Here is a 23,299-nt window from a genome sequence, read left to right as displayed (position 1 = left end):
GCGTGGTGGTGCACGCTTGTAACCCCCTCACTTGGGAGGCTGAGACAGGAGGATTGTACAGGTTTGAAGCTAGCCTCAGCTGGCTTAAGAGACCCCGTTTCCAAATAAAAATATAAAATAGGTTTGGGAGTGTAGCCCGGATGTAGAAGGGCCCTGGGTTCCATCCCCAGTACCACTAAAAAAAAAAAAAAAAAAAAAAAAATAGGGCTGCGGGTGTCACTTAGAGGTAGAATGCCCCTGGGTTCCATTCCCCCCAAAAAGAAAGGGATGAGGAGCCAGCCACAGAGGGGCACAGCTCCATCCCACACTCCTGCATCAAGCTGTTTTGGTAAATACATCGTAGTTGCTCAGGCATGCCGCCATCTCTTTACAAGTGAAGAGGACAGAGTTGAGACACAGTTGACAAGGGTCACATGACCCCGGGTCTGTGCAATTTGCTACCTAACCCTCTGCAAAAAGTGTTTCCCAGCCCCACCCTGATGGCATGACCCACTGGATGCCATCAAAGGCCACAGGTGCTGAGATGAAGCTTCTCTGATTCACTGGACCCGGTGCCCAGGCCATTATCAGAATCATCGGCAGCTTCTGAAACACGAGCTTCACTGGTGGGCGTGGCTGCCAAGTCCTTGTTCCTTGGTTTTCCGTCAACATTTAAAATAAAAGGGCCGTGTATTCACAAAATGGGGTGCTGACCACGCCTGTGAATGAAACACTGCGGGTTCTCCAGGCAGTTGGGAGCTGAGGCTCAGCCTCAGGTTGTTGGGGATAGTGGAGACCCAATGTTCTTGGGTTCCATCTCTGAGATGTTTGCCATCTTTTTTTAAAATTTTTTATTGGGGCATTATATTCATACATCACATCACACTTCTGAATGGGTCATAGAAGATGTAAGATGTGAAATCAAGAAATTTCTAGAAACAAATGAAAATAAAAATACAACATATCAAAACCTCTGGGACACTTTGAAGGCAGTATTAAAAGTATGTCTGCCATCTTAATCAGACTGGCAAACTTTTAAAATAGACTCTGAAGTCGGGCATTGGTGGTACATGCTTGTAATCCTTATACTCCGGAGGCTGGGACAGAAGGATTGCAGATTCAAGGCCAGCCTCAGCAACTTAGTGAGGTCCTTTGCAATTCAGGGAGCCCTGTTTCAAAATAAAAATAAAATAGGAGCTGGGCATGGTGGTGTACGTTTGTAATCCCAGTATTTGAGAGGCTGAGACTGGAGGATCGTGGTTCGTGAACAGCCTCAGCTACTTAGTAAGTTCTCTTGCAACACAGTGGGACACTTTTTCAAATATAAAAGAATAAAACTTAGGGCTTGGGATGTAGCTCAGAGGTAGAATATCCCTGGCTTCCATCCCCAGTACTGCAAAATAAAATAAAATAAAATAAAATAAAATAAAATAGGGCTAGGGGTGTAGCTCAGAGGTAGAATGCCCCTGGGTTCAATTTCTAGTACTACACTTGCATAACAAAAACATAAAAAAAAACCAGACTCTGGTGCCAATGTTTTTTTTTTTTCAAGTAAAATTTAAATTTATTTTTAAGGGTCTTCTTTTTTTATTGAAAGTAAATGTTATACATTTAATCTGTATTTGGTGCCCTCTCCCCCCTCATTTCCCTTCCTCCCTCCCGATACTTAATATCCAGGCTAACCTTGCTATATTCGTACTTTTACACCTATTTGGAAATAGCCCCTCATCAATCAAGTTCAGCCTCCTTCCTCTCTTAGTTTTCCATTCAAACTTTGCTGAGATTTCCCTTCCATTATCTGGAGTCCCTCTGGTATCCCCAATGCTCACTCGTTGGGGCATATTAGAGGAAACATATGTGCCTTCTCTTTCTGTGTTTGGCTGATCTCACTTAACGTAATGCTTTCCAGCCCTTTGCATCTTTTTACGAATGACGTGATTTTGTTCTTCTTTATAGCTGAATAGAATTCCATTGTGTGTATTTCCCATAGCTTTGCAAACCTTTCATCTGTTGATGGGGGCCTAGGTTGTTTCCAAATTTTGGCTATTACAAATTGTGCTGCTATGAACATGGGTATGCATATGTTGCTGTAGTTGTCTGTTTTCAGCCCCTTTGGAAAGATACCCAGGAGTGGTAAAGCTGGATCGTATGGTGGATCTATTCCCAGTTTTCTAAGGAATCTCCACACAGATCTCCATAGTGGCTGAACTAGTTTGCACTCCCAGCCAATGTGTTTTTAAGGATAAATATTTACAGATCAGAGTACAAGTCCTTTGGAAAACATTTTCGGAACAACCAGTGAGAATCATGTGAAACAGGCATCCTACTTAGAAGTTCTGCCACGGGGGTATATCCTAGGGAAACTACTATGCACAGATCAGAGACCAACAGAGATGTTCATTGCAGCATATATATTTTTTTTTTTTTTGCAAAATTGAAAATCTAAAAGATATCCAAGTTCCCCAATTAGAGGGATGGTAACTAAATTGTAGTATAATCACACTCCAGATTAGTATGTATCAATTATACCTCATAGACTATATCTATGTACCACAATATAGAAGAATCTCAGAAATGTAATGTTAGACAACAACGTCCACTTGCAAAGTACCCCACAAAGTAGGATACCGTCAGCACACACGACAAGAATGTCCACATGCTGTGTTATTCATGCAATCATACCTACATGGTAAAGCTACAGATGTACGTAAAATGAAAACTCATTCCAACCTCCCCTGAGGAGGAAGGAAGGGAAATGGAGTGAGGTCCAGAGAGTGACTTCACTTGTATCTGTAATGATCTATTTCTTTTGCAAAAGAAGAGCTGAAGCAAAATTAGCAAAACCAGGATTTGTTAACGTAAGGGGATGGCATCGAGAGAGAACTCAAATGTTCTGGGACGGCCATCTTGGAGCACTGTTCTCTGATAGAGCTGTTCTGTTTAGAAAATCTCTGTGCCTTCATTATAGAGTATGTATCTAGGATGCTACACTTTCAAGTTTACTGTGAAATAGTTTGAGAATTACTGTAGTGAGTAGTTTTTTTATTTTTATTTTTTAACTGAGCCCCACCAGGTTCTGGAAAAATGTCTTGATCCTGGGCACTAGCAAGTCAGCAGGTCATCATGCAAAGTCTAAGCTCTGCGTACAAAAGTCTTTTACTAAAAAAAGTCTTTTACCCAGAGCTTAGACTTTGCTATTTCTTTTTCTTAAATCAGCCCTAGGTGGGTCATATGAATATCACTTTCTAGGCGATGTAGTTAGTTTATGAAGGTTTGTCAACTGGCCGAGATGCGGTTCAATGCTAGTGGTCTCATCTCCTGCTTGTTTTCTGCTCCTGCAAAACTGTTTGGACACTGAATAATTCCCTCATTTCCTTGGCCATTGGCTAGTACCACCCCTTTCGGGGCTCTCCAGAAGATTGTAATGAAGCTGAGGCCACAGTTGGTCCTACGTGTAAGAGATCTGGCCAGACAGAGCAGGACAGATTTCTTCTACGTATCTTAGACTGGTCTTCAGGGAGCAGGGGGGGTCTCATCTCTGCAGCAGGTTGGGAAAGAATTTTTTCTCATCAAGCAAGTGGAAACTCGAGGAGATATTGTCAGTGAACCCACAGCTTCAACGCTGATGTCGAGTGCCTAGCTGGATGTTGACACATGAACCTATTTCCCTCACGCCCCTGAAAGCTGTGCTGGACGAGACGGGACTGACAGGGCACAGAACTTCCCACCCCTTGGTTTATGGCATTGCTGTTGGAGAATAATAAAGAGAAAACTACAATTTTCCAGGCACAAAGAATGCCTTTGAAAACCAGGTGCCTTTGAGAGGGTTGCTGACATAGGAGGATGTGCTTTTCAGATTGTACGTTGCCTCCTCTTAGCTCGGGGTTAACTGGTCTGTCAAACGGCCACAACTATCACCTTAGCTCTATAAAGAAGCAAAACAGCCCTCACCCACAGGCGGTGCTAGGCTCTGCAGTGAAAATAATCTCAGAGCCAGCCGTGGTGGTGCACGTTTGTAATTCCAGCATTCAGGAGGCTGAGACTGGAGGACTGCGGTTTGCGAATAGCCTCAGCTACTTAGTGAGGCTCTATGAAACTCAGTGAGACCCTGTTTCAAAATTAAAAACAAAAAAATAGGGCTGGGGGTGTAGCTTAGAGGTAGAATGACCCCTGGGTCCCATCCCCAGTACCACACACAAAATAATAATAATCATCTCAGGCCAGGCATGGTAGCAAATGCCTATTATCCCACTGCTTGGGAAGCTGAGACAGGAGGATCGCAGGTTTAAGACCAGCCTTAGCAACATAGCAAGGCCCGAGAATCTGTTTCAAACTAAAAAGTAAAATAGGGTATAGAGTGAAGGTACTGAGTAAAATTCTCAGTAACACCACCTCCTCACAGAAAGTAATTTTCTGAATTTTCTAACTTGTGAGGTGGTTCTATTATTATTATTGTCTCTACTAATTTACTTTTAAAACATATTAGGTTTTGGGGGTGATTTTATTCAAAAGTGTACCTCTGTGACCTTTCTAAGTTATAGGCGCACTATATTCATTTGCAATTTATTAATTTACTTTTTATTTTTATTTTTTGTGGCACTGGGGATGGAACACAGGGGCATTCTACCTCCATGCTGCACCCCCAGCCCTATTTTTTTATTCTTTATTTTGCAACAGGGTTTTACTGAGTTGCAAAGGGCCTCACTATGTAGTGGAGGCTGTCCTCAAATCGCGATCCTCCCGTCTCAGACACCCAAATGCTGAGATTACAAGCGTGCTCCACCACGCCCGGCTGCAGTTTATTTCACGAGAAATAATGACCTTCTAAATCACAAGCACTGAAAACCAACCCTTTCGTTCATCATTATGTAGCTGGCAGCTGGCCAAGGGGGGAGTAGATCAGATTAACCAGGTGATTTTCCAAACTGGACTTGAAAATGAAAAAAAAAAAAAAAAAAAAGAACAAACGATACAATTCCCAACCCCCCTACACTCGATTGCCTGAGAACTGCTCAAAGCTCTCTAATTTCTTATTGATTTCTTACAACGTGGGGATGGAGTGGGACTGTAAGTGTGATTGAAGTGGCCAGCGTATCAGATGACCTCTGTTGTATCTTTGAGAAACCAGGCTCAGAACATGACACACTTCTTCCTCCCTGCGCTGAAATGCCGTTTTCACTTTCCCTTTCTACCGCTCTTAATATCCCGAGACTGTCATAACTGAGTTTCCCGTGGCATAAACCGTGACTGTCGGACTGTGGTGTTAGATCCCTGTTATTCATAAGTTTTTAATACGTTCATCGGTGCAATGTAATCATACACTGCTGTGAGAGTCGAAGCAATACGAACGCACATTTGCACAACACTTGGTGTATTTTCCTCCGTTTACCTGTCTCCTCTTTCCTTTCCGTTCTCCCTCCCTCTTCAAACATGTTAGTGATGTCGGTAGTGAAACCTTCTTGCATGGATGTAACCTTATTTAAACGGTTCTCTTCCTCAGTCCCTCTCCTTCTCCCCCCATCTTCCTCTTCCAATTCTCTCCCACCGTTCTACTGGCCTATTTTCTCATTTGGCTAAAGTCATTTAAAAAATATTATTGGTGCATTGTAGTCATACATCTTAGTGGAGTACAAGATGGTGGAGGCGTACATGCACACATCACCTAATTTGCCCTTCCCCAGTTCCCGCCCCATTCCCTCCCCCTCCGTCCTTCTCATGTTCGGCTTCGTGACTGACTTTGATGTGTTTCTGAATGGACATCATACACATTAGGGAGTTTCCCTCTTATGTCTCCTGTTTTCTCTCTGGCTTCCACAGCTGAGATAAAACATACACACTTGACTTTCTGAGATGGGCCCATTTCCCTTGCATAATGTTCCCCGGTCCCACCCATTGTCCTGTCAATGGCATAATTTTGTTCTTCTTCATGGCCGAGTAAAATTCCCTTGTGTGTATATACCATGATAATTAATAATAACCGAGAAAAGGTTCAGGCTTGGGGCTGTATCCTAGAGTCTCTGGGGCAATACTAGCCATTGTTTAAGGAACTTAGCCTCCTTTCCATGGCTCTAAATGCCTTGTTTAAGAGCCCTGGAGAGCTCAGCCGTGGCCTAGGTTTTGCTTCTGTCCTGGGAGCCATAGGATGTGGGGTGGTCGAGTGGCCACTTGATGGGGTCTGGAGTTAAGCAGATGAGACATCAAATGACCCCTTAGTTGTTTACACTGTGTGACCTTGGGTGGCTCACTCCATCTCTCCAAACTCCTCTTTTCTTAAAGATAGAAATAAGAATTTTAATAATATTTGCCTTATAAGGTGAATAAGGGCAAATGAGGTTAGCACATACGATGGTTTAGCAAAAAGACTAGCACAGCTAGGCGTGGTAGTACACACTTATTATCTCAGAACTTGGGAGGTTGAGACAGGAGGATCAAAATTTGAGGCCAGCCTCAGCAACTTACCGAGGCCCTCAGCAAATTAATAAGACCCTGTTTCTAAATAACAATAAAATAGGATTGGGGGTGTAGCTTACAGATAGAATGTCCCTGGGTTCAATCTCAGGTACCACAAAAAGTATAAAACAAACAAACAAATAAAAAACAGCCAGACGAATGCATGCATATCTATGTTCATAGCCACACCATTTACAACTTCTGAACTATGGAGCCAGTCAAGATGTCCATCGAGAGATGAATGGAGATTACAAAACTAAGGGATCTGTGCACAGTGGAATCTTACTCAGCCATAAAGAAGAACAAAATGATGCCGTTTACAGGGAAATGGGGGGAACTGGAGAACATTATGCTAAGCGAGATTAGTCAGTCACAAAAAGGAAGAAATTGGATGCTCTCCTTAATATGTAGAATCTAGGGAGAAAAGGGTCATGGGAGGAACTCGAGATGAAGAAGGAGAAACCGTAGATGAGCAAATGGGGCGACCTGACTGAGGGGGATGCGGGGAGAGGCAGACTCCCTAATGTGCACGTACACTCACAAACACATCAAAGCCAATCACCATGACAAACGTGAGAAGGAGGGAGGGGGAGGGAAAGGGGCGGGAATCGGGAAGGGCTAATCGGGTGATGTGCGCATGTGCGCTTCCACCATCGTGTATACCATTAAGATGTACGACTACGATGAACAAAAAAACAAAAAACAAAAAACAAAACAAAACAAAAACCAACGAACTGAAACCAAACAATAATAAAAACCCAGCACAGGTGAAAGTTCAAGGCTCATTTATTTATTTATTTACTTATTTGTGGTCCTGGGGATGGAACCCAGGGGCAGTCTACCATTTTCCGGCCCTTTTGTTTTTAATTTTGAAACAGGCTCTCGCTCGGTTGCTGAGGCTGGTCATGAACTTGCGATCTTCCTGTCTCAGACTCCCAAGTGCTGGGGTGACAAGCATGTGCCACCTCGTCTGGCTCTAAGGTCTTTTTAGACGTGTGTGCAAAGAGCACACAGGCCCAGTTTCTCCCCCTGCTGAGCTGCTTACTGGATTTTTCCATCTATTTCTTTAGAAATTCCAAGACGTCCCAATAACAAGAGTGTACAGTCCCTGTGAGATCACAGGGTGCCACCCGCAAAGTGGCTCCCTCCTATGAGGCTAAAAACCAGCACCAGCTTCTCCACACTCAGAACAAAGCACTTCTCTTTCTCTTTCTTTGACTGGCAAGGCAGACATTTATTACTTCCCAAACTTTCCAGAACCTTCTAAGTAGTCCCCGCACCTACAAATCAAAATGACAGTGTTTTCCTTTGGGCCAGTTGGGTGCAGTGAGGGAGACACAGACGCTGCGATGTGAGATGTCGGAGCCCGGTGATGGTGAAACTCAGGGCCCATGCCAGGCCCCCACTACCACAATTGCCTGCGGGCTCGTCACAGCCCTCCAACTCTGATTTTACACATTAGCATTCTCCTCTTCCACTTGGAAGGCATTAAATATGTTACAGTCCCCTCCTCTGACCCAGGAAATTATGCTCATTTTCCCCCTCCATTTAGTTAATAAGTTTCTCACATCCAATTGTCATATATAATAACCCACAGATAAAAAGTCAGGAGACCAAGAAATCTCTTCCTTCTAAATATAGACTCTTGCTGATGTACAAGGTCGGGGGGCTTGCTGTACCTCAGAATCAAAATGCAGGGGGTGGAGCCTACCTGCAGTGGCTATCATGTCATTGATTCCCAGCCTGGTCTTTAATCTGCTCCTGACCTCAGGTCTGTGCACACATCAGGCCACACATGAGCTCTGAGGCTATACTGGGGAATGTCTATTCCTGCCCTACAGCCATGTCACACGCCTTTACCTCTTTCTTTGAGAATTTCCTGAGGTACCCCTGGGTGGATTTGGTGTCTGTCTACTGGCTGAGAGAATAGATTCTAGATGCTTACACACACACACACACACACACACACACACACACACACACAGAGTAATATGGAGAATGGTGAATTCTTTGACTATATAAACGATTTTACTGCACAGACTTACATGTACCAAAGCATTATGTCAGAGCTAGGTGTGATGGCGCGTGCTTGTAACCAAGAATTTGGGAGACTGAGACAAGAGGCTAACAAATTTGAGGTTACAGTTTCTGTTAACTTAGCAAGGCTCCCAGAAACTTGGTGAGACCTTGTTTCCAAATTAAAAAAATATATATATAAAATTGGGAAGGGCTAGGAATGTAGCTTGGAGGTAGAATACCTTTGGGCTCAGTCCCCAGTACCACATAAAACAAAACAAAAAAACCCCAAAAATATCACATCGTCCACCTTGAAGATTCACAATGAAAAAGAGAAGAAAAAGAAAATTCAAGAACCTAATACTATTCCAAAGAGCCTGACAAATGGTTGGTTTTGCTCTTCCTCCTGCAGGGCTGGACCAAAGGACACATTATTTCTGGGTCATTCCTTGAGTTTCTGGCAGAGGCAAGCCCAAGCTTCCTGGCTGTCCCTTTTACGCTTGTATCCATTGCTTGCTGAGGCTTGACCCAGTCGTGTTCTCTTAACCTTATGGCACAGATTGGTGAAGCAGCTTGTTTAATTTTTGTAGCACAGTTATGGCTCTATCCTTCCTGTTTGCTGGCACCGGCACCTTGGCCCTGATGGCTGCTGAATCTCATGAGCTCACCATGCAGTTTATAAGTAGAACCTTGTACATGGAACTTGTGAGCATCAGTGCGGGCAGCACGTGTTAAGGTTTTAACATGATCTATCAAATGTGGCAGGTGCCCTAAATGTCTGTTCCATTGTTAGGATGACAGTCAGTCACGACCACCAAGACTCAGTCAGTGGTCACTGCTTTCTGAGGACAGGAAGCAGAAATGTAGTAGCTTGCTTCCTGGGATTCTCCCAGAGGTTCTGGGAAAACAGGATTTGAGAGACCTAGGTAATAAAAGAGATTTGGTTCTGAAACTACATTTTTGTATACTTGGGACAATTCAAGTTGGATATGTTAGTGAATCCTTTAATTTTACTCCGGTAGTCATTCTCCCAAGTAATTAATATTCGTGCCAATCATAGCTCCTTGACTCATAGCATGTTGGAGTTGGAGGCAGCTCTGCAAGAGACTGGCCTCTTTATTCAGGGGAAAGACCAGGGAACCTCTTGTCATGGCAGCCAACATTAGGATTCATTTAAAAGTCAGCTTCCCTCTCTTTTAATTCCCCTCCCCTCTTTCTCCCTCCTTCCTCCTTCTCTCTCCCTCTCATTTCATTGTTTATGGCTTCTCAAAGTCACCAAAGCAGGCTAGAAGCCATTGTTTCTTACCAACTGGCACTGGGTACCAGCAGGTAAATAGCATGTGTTGAGACACACATGTGTGTGCATGTGTGTGTGTGTGTGTGTGTGTGTGTGCATGTGTGTGTGTGCTTGCAGCAGCCCTACAGAAGGGTGATGGGGAGGCAGAGAGAGGGATAGAATGCTCTGGTAGCTTTGGCAGAAGGCAGGGCAGCTCCAGAAAACCCCCTCTCCCGTCCCCTGCCTCCCTGGAGATTATACTATATTCCTTCTTTTTGGAAAATTCCCATTGGATTCCAAACACCTTTCTAAGCGGCTCCCATCCCTGGCGAGGCCACGCAGGTGGTGTTCCGAGCCCACAGTCCTGTGTGTGCGTGTCCCTTCTGCCTTTGTACACTGGCAAATTGCCTCATTTTCTGAGACATCTTAAAAGGAGTCGTCGGTGAACTGTGACTTCTCCGAGATCTTTACAGAGAGTTGCGTGTGTGTGTCCAGTGTGGGAATTAGAGAAAAAGCAGGCAAAATAACTCGAAAGTACATTAGATAAATACCACAAGCAGCAGTAATAGAACAATCACAGGCAATTTGAAGGCTGCCAGGCACTAAAAGAACGCATCCAAGTCAGAACGGCATCTATCCGGGAGAGGGTGAAACGAAATGATTTCCATTCTGCGTCTCTTGCTTCACGACCAGTCTCCTGAGCCTCATAAGCACATTATCTCGTTTGACAAAAAAATGTTGGCAAATGTGGTGCTATGTTTAAAGGTTTAATGCACAAAGGAATTGAATTTTTAGGGAAAGAAAGCAAAATTTTACATCATCATACCTGTGGCTAAACTTTTATTTTCCAAGTGAAATATGATCATTGGGACTCATTAAGTCTGATGTCCTGAACTGTCATCATTCAGAAGTGGGGACCCCAGGTGGAGGATGGGGTGGTCGATGGGATCTCACCACTCTCATCCACCTGAGGCCTGTGCACCAGCCTGAGCTCGCTGGTGGATTTATTTATGGGCCTCTTCTTTCTGCGCGGCTCCCTTGTGAGCCAGCATCCTCTGCCTGGTCATTATGCACAGCCGGCTTCCGCTCATGGGTTGGCATCATTGAGATTGTATGCTTCACTAATAATGACACCTCGTGTCTGTGGGTCAGGAGGGCTCCAGAGAGCCAGCCAGCCGAGGCGCCACGCTACATTTGAAGAGATAATATTGTTCCTAGGGAAGGTTATTTTGCTGCCAAGCAGCCCCAGTTTTAAGAAAGAGCAACCCTTCCTCTATCTGACTGGGCTTAGTAGTAGGAGAATGGCAGGTAGCTTGGGTTCTCTGTTTATGTGGGAGCAAGTACTGGGCATTAGGAAGCCAGAAGAAAGCTTCTATGCTAGGGTGCGTGGTGGGAGGCTGGGCAGAGGTGTTGCAGAAGGCAGGACTGTCTTGGCATTTGCTGCTTACCTGTTGGCATGGCTATATTTTAGGCTGGAAAGCCAGCTAAAGGTGTTTCCTTCAAAAGCTTGTCATGCATGACACTGGAGCCCTGTTGTGTGTGTGTATGGGATCTGGGAATAAGCAGATATGGCAGGTAAAGAGACTTCCTCTACCAGAAACCCAAGTACAAAGGTTAGACTTTGAGAGCAGGTTGAAAGTTTTGGTCTAAGCCATTTTTCGCCGGCTTGGGTCAAATCCCAACCTCCAGACAGTGGTCAGCAGAGGGCAGTGGAGCCAGGATGGACATTCACTTAATACTTTAGTGCCAGAAGGAGAAAAGTGTTCAGAGATGACCACTTAAGGCAGACAAGTCTTTTTTTCTTTTGGTACTGGGGATTGAACCCAAGAGCATTCTACCTCTGAAATAGGCCCCCAGCCCTACTTTTTTATTTTGAAACAGGGTCTTACTAAATCGCAGAGGGCCTCACTAAGTAGCCATGAACCTGAGATCCTCCTGTCTCAGCCTCCCACACACTGGAATTATAAATATGCTTCACCACGCCCAGCTCCAGACAAGTCTCAAAAACATGATATTAGATTGTGCAGGCCTGTAATTCTAGTACTTGGGAAGAGGAGACAAGAGGATCACAGGTTTGAAATCAGCTTTAGCAGTATAGTGAGGCCCTCAGTAACTTAGGGAGACCCTGCTTCAAAATAAAATCTAAAACAGGGCTAGAGGTAGAATGCCCCTGGAGTCAATCCCCACTACCACAAAACCCCAAAACCCTATAGTATTATATAGACATCTCCTGGCCAATACCCAGCCAGCAATGATTGACTTCTGGGTAGAGCCTTCTTGACACTACTCTCTCTCTCAGGGTGTGTGTGTGTGTGTGTGTGTGTGTGTGTGTGTGTGTGTTGGTATGTCCTGGGCACATCTTTTCTGTCACCGAGATCAGTGCCTTCAAATTGAGGGCGATCACGGCTCTAGGAAAAAGCTGTGGTGTGTGTGCTTGATTGCAAGAGATCAGGGCCGATGCAGGGAGGCACCCCTGATTCCTGAATGGTCCCACCATGGAGTGGTCAGATGTGAACTGTCCTCACATCAGAGCAATCTTGACGCATCAGAGCCACAGAATGCAAAAGCCTGAGATGCAGCAAGCTCATATGTGATTTCTCCACATGTATGTATGTACACACGTCCACTCATATACCACACAGGTGCACAGACATCACACACCCCACATTCACACATACATCACACAAATACACAAATATGCTCACATGTAACACACACATACTGTATATACACACATATATAAATACACATGCCATATATATATACACATATCACATAATGTATACACTCCCACATGCACATACCATACACATGCACACACCACACACATGTACACACTATGCATGAACACTACCATACAACATACACACATACCACACACATACACATATATCACACATACACAGATACCATCCACACCACACACACGCCAAGTGCACACATGTCACGTCCAGAGTCTTCCCTCACTTTCCAGCGGCATCTGAATAACAAGTTGGTGAGACCACATCGTCCATACATGGAGGGGACAATGAAGGCAGGCCCCAACAACTTGGGGGTTTGTCTGTGAGCCTTCTATAAAAATAGTTTTCTAACTAAATTAAGATCATGGGTACAATGGGGAAAAACAAGACCCATTGATGGCAAACAAGGTTCCCAGGCGTTCCCAAAGCATTTTAACATTTAATAAACAATTGAAAGTCATTTTTACTTGCAAATTTCTACCCATTAACCAGGAAACTGAATTAGGGGGAAATAGCTACACTCGAGAACACTGACCAGCCTCGGTTGGGCATTTCCTATGCCCCGCGCGCCTTCCTCTTTTTGATTCCATAATTTAGATCCCTGACTCTCCTCATGTTACACACAAGATGCTGAGACTGAGGGGTGAAGCCCATGTTTGAGCACCAGTGTTTCTTCTTGGTCCAACCAACAACCTTAGCAACCGCCAGTACACACCTTGCCTCCTCCCATCCACGATGCTCGGCTCACTTTAGGAGCCCATCTGTTAGGAGGTATTGCAGTGCAAAAGGTGTTTGTGTGGTTTGTAATGTCTTGTCCTCATCTTTTAAATGCTAAATGCTATGCACTCACTAACAAGAGGAGAATATAGTGCATTCCAAATACACCTGGGATTCTCTCTCTCTTTGTGTCTTATGCACATACGCTCTCTTGTTATCTATCTCCCACAGTGTCTACTCTGGACTTTCCTTATTGATGTGAACAGAAGAGACTGCTCGGATCTCTTCCCTACACCAGCTTTGCTTAAAATCAGGCCCCCGATCCTGCTGCTTTGGCATCCCTCCAGTTTCATACGCCAGAAATGTTTCAACAGGGAGGCTTGAGGCCAGCTCTCTCCTTGTTAAATCATTGTACGAACCATGTTCTGAGACACTACACTCATTTTTCTTTCTTTTCTCATTATTTGATTTGAAAAGGGAAAAAAAAGAAAGGAGAGGGGGGATGATCTGAGAAAGCTTGTTTCTTTCCTATGATCCTTGGGAGTTCTCAGTCACATAGGCATAACTGATATTTTCCTGCCTGCAAGGTCGGGATGGGAAGACAGAAGAGGTTGAAACTCAAGGTGAGGGTGGAATTCCAGGAAAGATATGGGGCCAGGGGTAAGGGTGGGATTCTGGGTGAGTCTACAGATGAGAATAACAGGGACTCCAGGTAAGGGTGGATTCCAGGTACTGGTAGGACTGCAGGTTGAGGGGGACGAGATCTTGTGTTAGAATGGGATTTCCAGCAAAAATGGACTCCAGGTGAACATGAGATTCCAGGTGATTGTGGGACTGCAGGTGAAGAAAGGACTATGTGTAAGAATAGAACTCAGGAGGACAGGTGTCTTGGAAAGATGGTAGTAGAGCCTCCTGCTGTCTGAAAGACCAGACATCCCCTCCCGCATGGCTCTAAGATTCCCATTTCTTGGGGGACAGCAGAAGGCACCCTCAACATTGAATCGGGAACCCCAAACACTGGGGAAGGGGAGCTGCTTACTTAGATTGTCTTCATCCTCCGTGTTTGTGGTGCCAGGACTTAGGTGCTTGAAGGGAGCGAGGAAAGTTGACAATATGCTTACTTTGTCTGGAAAGAAAAGAATAGGAAATGTGCTTTTGACATCAAGTTTCAGAAAAACCCACTTCTTTCCTATGTTCTTATTACGGCGGGGTTGGACAAGGGAGGTGGAAAGGTCACTTCGGTTTTAGACACTTCGTTTTGGCTCAGCCTTTTATTGAATTTCTGACAGCATTTGATCAAATTCCTCTCTCCATTCAATTTTAAACTTTATGATTTCCATCTTTCTTTCTCCCTTACGTTCTGGCATCTTCCCTCTTCTCTTGGTCCATGTCCCTCTGGCATCTTCCCTCTTCTCTTGGTCCATGTCCCTCAAAACTTTAAGTAATTCTTTTCGAAGTAACAATCTTGCACCTATTTACCAGGTAAGTGGGCCAGAGCCCATCACATCCAGGTTGTTTCACAGAGAGGAACTAAGGTAGGAGAAATAATATCATAATTTATAGAGAAGAGTGCAAATAAAGCTAAGGTGATTTCTGTCTCATTTGTGGAGTTTGTTTTAGGGGATTAAAATGCATGAATAAAATGGGTTTATCAAAACTGTAGCTGTATCACTTAGTGAGTGTTTGAGCAGAATATGTGGGGGACGGAAGGGAAGGACAGTATGGGGCAGAGGACCTGGCAGTCATTTGTGGACATGGGCAAGTAAAATTGACACTGCGGATGGAATTCCAGGGTCTGACCTTTGACCCCAACCATGGTACCCAGGAGAGCAAAACTAGGCAGCCATGCATCCTGGATGTTGAACACAGAGTGCAACACACCTGGGCAAATGAATCAAACAGGAAATACCACTTGAGACCAACAAAATGTTTTTCTCTGTGGCCTCTGTAATGTTTCTTTTCAATAGAGAGGTGAAGAAATTGTGGGTTGGAGGTTCACGTGGGAAGAAAAATTAAAAAGAAAGCTGGGTGTGGTGGTGCACGCTTGTAATCCCCGTGCTTGGGAGGCGGAGACAGGAGGATTACACAGGTTCGAAGTCAGCCGCGCTGGCTTAAGAGACCTTGTTTCCAAATAAAAGATATAAAATAGGTCTGGGAGTGTAGTCCGGAGGCAGAAGGGCTTCCAAGAACCCCAGTACCACCAAATAATTAATAATAATAATAATAATAATAATAATAATAATAATGAAAAATAAAGGAAGACAAAAGAAACTTATTCTAGAGATTTCTACTGAATAAATTAGACCTCAGAGTTGGGACTATTTGTGTAGAACCATCTCCACTGGAAGACAGCCTGCCAGAGGTACAGGACATGGGACCCCCTCAATCCAGGGATTCTCAGTTACATGTTGAGTATCCTTGAATCTGTACCACTCAGTGTTTCAATATAAATTTTGACTATATTTATTAAAAGACTACAGGTGGAAATATTACCTTATGCATTTCATTTGCTGTAGATGTACAATAGAGCCAGGGGTTATATTCTTATCTTTAAGTTGTGCAGGGCACCAGCCATCAGGGCTTGGTTGCTTTGCCATGTGGGTTTTTCCCCCTTTCCTTTGGAATCTGTTCACACCTGAGGGCAGGATGTTTGAGCGGGGCTACCATGTTTGCATCACGGGCTTCTTGGAGAACTGTTTATAAGGTGGTCCTTCTTTGGGTTGTATCCCCTGATCTGAGAGTGATTTCTTTCTCATGAAAACACGCACTGGTGATTTTATATGCCTTTAGCCTTCAGGCATCTAGTCTCAGCCTGAAATATGCTCTTTTTTTCTTTCTTAGGCCGAACCTGTTTTCTCCTTACCAAGCTTTCCAGGGGCCAGGGGAGATCACATTGAAATTCATTCAGAAGCCTGTTAACAGCTGTTGCTTCCAGTAGGGACAGGCAACAATATAATGTTCACACAAAGAGAACAATAAATAACTCAAATATAAAATGCCTGCTCTTTCTTCATTCTACCAAACAAGAAGAATAAGCCCAGGGAAGGATTTGCTCTCCTGAACTCTCATGGCCCAAGCTAATTTACTACAAGAAAATGAAATATCTTGCTTGAGTTATAATTTCATTAAAGGAGTCCAATAATGTTGCACAAAGAGTGTGAAGCTCAAATGATTCAGTCTGGAGGATCTCAAAATGAAATTACAATTTTTTTAATAAAGCAAGGATACCAGCCAAACACCCACAAAAATACCCTAAACTACTTCAAAGCTCACCTTGGCAAAATTGTGAAATATTTAAAGATTATTTTAGATCCATCTAAGTTCTTTCTTTCTGTCATCGCTCGATTTATCAAATAGAAACACAGGACATCCAGTTAAAATTGAGTTTCAGGTAAGCTACACATCTTTTTAAAAGCAGAACTACACCCTCAATATTATGTGAGACATCTATAAGCTAAAACAGTTATTTATTGTTTATCTGAAATGCATAATTTTTTTGTGCAGTACTAGGGATGGAAGCCAGGGGAATTCGACCTCCAAGCTACACCTCCTGCCCTAGATTTTATTCTTTAATTTGAAACAAGGTCTCACTAAGTTGCAGAGGACCTCACTAAGTAGGTGAGGCTGTCTGTGAACCATGATCCTCCAGTGTCAGCCTCCCTGATGCTGGAATTACAAGCATGTGTCACCACTCCCAGCCTGAAACACATATTTAAGGCAAAGAACTTGAATGGCTATTTCTCTAAGGGAGATAGACTCACGGTCAATTAACACATGAAAAGATGTTCAGTATCACGAGTGATTTGGGAATATAGTAAAAACCACAATGGAATGCTACTTTTTACCCATTGGGATGGCTGTTGTAGACAAAATAAAAAATGATGGGTTGATGAGGATTTAGAGAAGGTAGAGCCCTCATGAACTGTTGCTGGGAACGTAAAATGATGCATCCTCGTGGCATCAGAGTCCCACCTGTGGGTCTATACTCAAAAGACATCACTGCACATCCGTGTTTGCAGCAGTATTATTCACAATAGCCTGGAGAGCTCAGCTACTTAGTGAGGCCCTTTGCAACTTAGTGAGAGCTTGTTTCAAAATAAAGAATAAAAAATTGGGCTGGGGGTGTATCTCTGAAGTAGAGGGCTCCTGGGTTCAATCTCCAATATTGCAGAGAGAGAGAGAGAGAGAGGAGAGAGAAGAGAAGAGAAGAGAAGAGAAGAGAGAGAGAGAGAGAGAGAGAGAGAGAGAGAGAGAGAGAGAGAGAGAGCCAGGTGTGGTAGCACAGGCTCGTAATCTCAATACAATGTCCATGAGCAGATGGATAGACAAAATGTGATATACCTGCACAATGGAATATTATTGGGCTGTAAGAAGGAAAGCAATTCTGTAATTGGTGACAATGCAGTTGAGACTGGAGGACCTTTTGCTCAGTGAAATATGCCAAACCCAGAGAGACAAATACCATATGATATCACTTATATGTAGAATTTCAAGAAGTCTAACTCAGAAGCAGAGAATCGAATAGTAGTCACCAGAGGCCGGAGACATGGGTGAAATGGGGAGATGTTGGTGGAGGGGTCTAAACTTTCAATCATAAGATGAATAAATTCTGGAGACTTAATATATGGCATGGTGATTATAGTTAGTACATTTTATACTTAACATTTGTTAGGAGAGTAGATTTGGGTCCTTGGCATACATACACACACACACACACACACACACACACACACACACACATGCATGCATGCACGCACACACATCCTGGTAACTATAAGTGGTCATGAATATGTTAAATAATTTGATTGTGGTAATTTTTACACAATATATCCCTATATTAAATCATCACATTATCTACTTTGAATATATGCCTTTTTGACTAATGAAATATTTAAAAAATAATTACATAGCTGCCATAGCAAAAATAATCAAATTTAACAGGACTTCTTGTGTTTTATCTGGCAGTCTTAATTATGCCCAACAAACTTTTCTTTTTCTCAAATATAATGGATTTTAAATTCAAGAAGCCAGCATCAACAAACCAAACCAACCAATGAAAACGAGAAAACCAACAGAGTCTCCAACATTTATTTTGCTAAGTAAGCACACCTCTAATGTCAACTACTACCACCATGGCCTGGAATGGGGTGGAAATTACATAAAGGCTAATTGGGAGATGTGTGCATGTATGTCTCTACCATCTTGTATTCCATTAAGATGTATGACTACAGTATACCAATAAAAATTTTTTTAAAAATTAAAAAAAAAATTAAAAAAGGTCTTAATGCTGAATAGTGCTTATGATGGTATATGAAGCAATGGCTCCTAAAAAGAGATAGACCACATCTCTAGAATGTTCTTACAAAAGGTGTGAAGGGTTACATTTTTTATATAGAACAACTACAACACAAGTTATTTGGCGCCAATGTCTTTATCATGTGCTCAATGTCCCTTTGTTCATTAGACATCATATTCAATTGGTTCAGTAAGAAGGAAGCTCCGATGGTCAATTAATTCTATCTTCTGTGTTTCTCAGAGCCATCTTCTAGAAATCTGGTTTTGGATAGGTTGCTGATGATTTCATGGTGGCCGTACTGCCATTCGACCTAATTATGGACATTTTGGGATGGCTGAGAAGCCGATTCATAGAACGCCTACCATACCACAGCCTCTCTCTCTCCCTGTACAGAGAGCCTAGAAGGAGTTTTGTGGCAGGCAAGGTACTTCTCCAGGGAAGCCTGGAAGGGCCTGGCCAGGAACTCCCTGCTTCTCAATCTGTGACCTCTTTGGAACAGATTATCTGACCTGAACCAGTTGGAAGTTGACCTAAGAGAAATTTGATGGGCCTGGGCTGGCTCTGGGGTAGGAATCAAGCATCCTTTTCAGGAAAGAACTCATCTCTATTAGTTCAGAACACTACACATCACTTTTAATGTATCACTTTGAATGTTCCAGGACATTTGCATCATAAGCCTTATTACTTGTTGCAGAAGGAATGGCAATTATTAGAATGATATTTTTGGAGCAGGAGGAGAAGTTCTTTCAGGGTGTGGAAGCCCTTTCCTGGAACCACATAAGATCATGAAGGGTAGTTGGAATCTTCAAATCTTAAGTTTTAAAGTTGTTGCTATTATTATTATTGTTATTATTATTATTATTATTATTATTATTATTATTATTATTATTTTGGTGGTACCAAAGATTGAACCTAGAGACATTCTACCTCTGAACTATACCTCCAGCCCTTTCTAGTTATTATTTACTTTATTTCATTTTTTTTTTGTGGTACTGGGGATGGAACCCAGGGGCTTTCTACCTCCTGGCTATACTCCCAGACATATTTTATATTTTATTTGCAAACAGGGTCTCACTAAGTAGCAGAGGCTGGCTTTGAACCTGCGCAATCCTCCTATCTCAGCCACCCAAGTACTGGGATTACAAGCATGCTCCACCACACCAGACTTTATTTCAGTTTTTAAAAAAATATACTTTTATTTGTGCACCGTAGTCTCACATCACAATGCATTTCAGAGTGATAGTGACCACATGAACACAGCACTTAGTACGGTTATTTATTTTATTTTGAAACAGGGTCTTGCTAAGTTGCTGAGGGCCTCGCTAAATTGGAGGATCACAGGCGTAGATCCTCTGATCTTCCTTTCTCACCCTCCCAGGTTCTGGGATTACAGGCATGTACCACGGTGCCTGGCTTTATTATGATGTTGATATAACAACAGTTTTGGAAAACTACTACACTGTCATAGGGAGAAGAAATAGATTTATTGGAATACATGTGCTTTAGACATTTTAAGATTTATCATCTTGTTTAGAAATAAAATATCCCCAGTTAATAGTTTACTTATTGTTTCTTGCTAATATTTTAGGGTGAGAATTATCTATGCATATGATAAAACTTTAGATTCTCTTCATTGAGATGTGCATATGAATATTAAAAAGTTTATATTCAATATCAGGAATTCTTGAGTCCCTTAAAACTCCTCTCCAGAAAAATATTTGGTATAAAATATTAAAATGTTAACAACCTGCTGTTGCCTGGGCCTGGTGGCATCTATTTGTAATCCCAGTACTTGGGAGGCTGAGACAGAAGAATCATAGGATTGTGGCCAGCCTCAGCTACATAGTGAGGCCTTTTGCAACATAGTGAGACTCTGGTTCAAAAATGTAATAAAAATAGGGCTGGTGGTGTAGTTCAGAGTTACAAACATACAAAAATAGCACAAACATACAAAAATAAAAAAAGAACCTGTTATTGAAGCATTACATGGTAATGAAGTTCTTTGCCAGGACCAAGTAATTACATGTATTGAAGACATTGGGTTACTTGGTTATGAGTTAACTTGCATAATTATTGGCTAAAACAGAAAATGTCCTATGTTATTCCTCTTAGAAGAAGTTTCAAGATGGGCAAAACTGCTTACTGGGAAAGAAATCAGAGTGTGATGCCTCTCAGGGTGGGCTGGAGATTGGCTGGGAAGAGGCAGGAGGGATCTTTCTGGAACAAGGAAAGCACCTCTATTTATTATTTTAATTTTAATATACTCCTATTGGTGCACTGTAGTTTCACATCATATAGTAGTTCAGAGTGGCAGGGATGCACAGACACACAACAGTCACATAGAGGCATGAGTTATGTGTGTGCGTATTTGTCATGGTATTGTAGCACAATCAGTCTGCACATTTCCTATTATACAAATTCTGCTTCTGTTGTTAAAAATGTTAAAAAAACAAAAGTTATGACTGGACAAGAAAATAAATGCTAGGAATCAAGCCTCGATGTGCTGTTTAACCTAGAAAAAGAAAAATGGGGGCTAGAACAAATATGTATGTATGTATGTATGTATGTATGTATGTATGTATTTTGCACTATTGGGGATGGAACCCAGAGGTATCCTACCTCTGAGCTACACCCCCATCCCTATTTTTTGGTCTTTTTTATTTTTGAAACGGGGTCTCACTGAGTTGCAGAGGGCCTCACTAAGTAGCTGAGGCTGTCCGCTAACTGTGATCCTCAGGTCTCCGCCTTCCGAATGCTGGGATTACTAGCGTGCGCCACCACGCCCCACTAGTATTATTTAATCTACAAAGAGAGGAATTAAGCATGACAGATATGAAATGAAGATGTCTGCTAGGGATGAATAAACTGTCTACGTCTGTCTATACTCATCAGGACTCATTTTGACTTTATTTTCTGCTTATTTTGTAGATATGGAAGGTTCAGAGGCACTAAAAGAGATTAGACACCACAACAAGAAAAACCACAACCTCTAAAAGAAAGTCATTTGGAGCCCTCCTTAGATCTACACCAAGACAACTGTGAGAAAATACAACAAAGAGAGAGAGAGTTACTTGGAGAGTCACAATGAGAGCTTTGTAAGTTGAACGCTGAGATCAGAGTGATGAGGCTCAGTTCCTGCCACTCAGGCCTCAGTCTCCCTGACTCACTCTGCTTACCTGCTTTGGACCTTTCTTGATGGATGCAAATATCGTTTTGCTTCTAAACAATTTATACACCAACTTTTACCAAGTAGAATAAAATTTAAAAATTTTTTTGGGGTGCATGAGTATATGAAGTTATTTGGAAAATATTCATGTCAAATAACACACGTGCTAGGAATTTTAATAAAAAATGGTAATTGCTAAACTATCTAAGGGGTTTGATCTTACCCTGTGCCTCCTTTTTAGGGCTTTTTAGCTCTAAATATTTTATAGGATGGGTTGTTAAAAACACAGGCACATACCAATTGGACACTTTGGTTCTGTCCTGATTTCAAAAATTGAAAGTGAGGTTTTGTACTTTTTTTTAATCTTTCTCTTTTGTAGGCCACGTATATTTCTACATCTAGCATGGCTATCTTGAACAATTATATAGCTGGGAAAGAAGGTTGACAGTTGGATTCCACAGAACTCTGTCGGTGCCCTTGGGCTACAATTCTTCGGCCTCTTTCATAAGTTCCCTTCTTATGTTTTCCTTTTGCCAAAACACACTCTGACAGATGGCCTCCCTCAAGCCTGACCCACTTTCCTTCCTAACTGTATATTCTAATCGAACACAGGTACGTCTTTAAGTGGATGTTGCTTCTATGGGAACACAGACACAAATCTGTACGAACAGGTGGGCTACCCTGGGAAGTAAGGAAATAATTAACCCCCATGCAGGCAGGAGAAAGGAACAATATTTTGGACTAAAGGCAAGGAATTTAACTCACACTTTTTCTGGGACATGGAGTTTAAAACACTGCTTTCAAATATCATCCTATGAACCAATCACACAAGCTGGTTTGGGCAACTTTATAAAAGAAAATTCTGTGAGCCAGGCACAGGGTGGTGCACACCTGTAATTTCAGTGCACACCTGTATTTTGGGAGGCTGGGATAGGAGGATTACTGGTTTGAGGTCAGCTTCTGAAACTTGGCAAGACTCTGTTTTAAAATAAAAAAATAAAACTGGCTGGGGTGTAGAACTTGGAGGTAGAAAACCTCTGGGTATAATCTCCAGTACCAAAACAAAATAAAACAAGACTTTGTGTGTTGGCACTGAGCTTTGTGAAATGCAAGATAGGTTGACTCTTTTGGGTGAATGTAAAGTCTCTCCAGCAGTTTCAGAGATGGATAAGACTCATAGGTTTGGTTCTGAAATCACACCAGAACACAGGGATGTCAACCTATAATTTCAATTGCTCACTTACTATTGTGGACTCTGCTGTTTCCCTCAGAATTCATGTGTTGAAGCCCTTAGCCCCAGTCCCTCTAATGTGATTCTGTTGAGAGATAGGGCCTTCAGAGAGGTGACTAAGGTAAAATACAGCAATCAGGGTGGGCCCGAATGTCTTTGGGTGAGTGTTCTTCTAAGAAGAGGAGACCAGCACACAGACACACAGAAGGGTATCCAGGTGAAGACACAGGAGAAGGTGGCCATGTCTAAGCCAAGACAAAGGTCTCAGGATACACCAACCTGCTGACACCTCCCTTAGAGGCTTCCAGCATTTAGAACTGGGAGACAATGAATTTTTGTCAGCTCTGCTGCCTGGTCCCTGGGACATTGCTATGGCAGCCCTATAGAGCCGTGAGTTCATTCAGCAAGGGCTCGCTGCCTGCAAATT

General features: G+C 42.7%; 1 protein-coding gene across 1 annotated transcript in view; it reads right to left on the bottom strand.

Moving 5' to 3' along the window:
• The window catches only part of ADARB2 (adenosine deaminase RNA specific B2 (inactive)), a gene marked incomplete at both ends in the record, with an annotated part of 517,782 nt that overhangs the window by 170,763 nt on the left and 323,720 nt on the right, over positions 1 to 23,299 (bottom strand). The window contains one exon of the mRNA XM_080717125.1: positions 14,219 to 14,305. Within this exon, the coding sequence (XP_080573251.1) occupies positions 14,219 to 14,305 (87 nt within the window). The remainder of the gene's footprint in view (positions 1 to 14,218; positions 14,306 to 23,299) is intronic.

Source organism: Muscardinus avellanarius, assembly GCF_963383645.1.
Source record: "Muscardinus avellanarius genome assembly, chromosome: 20".
Classification (NCBI taxonomy): domain Eukaryota; kingdom Metazoa; phylum Chordata; class Mammalia; order Rodentia; family Gliridae; genus Muscardinus; species Muscardinus avellanarius.
Note: the sequence above shows the minus strand (reverse complement) of the source record. Positions and strands in the feature narration are given on the sequence as shown.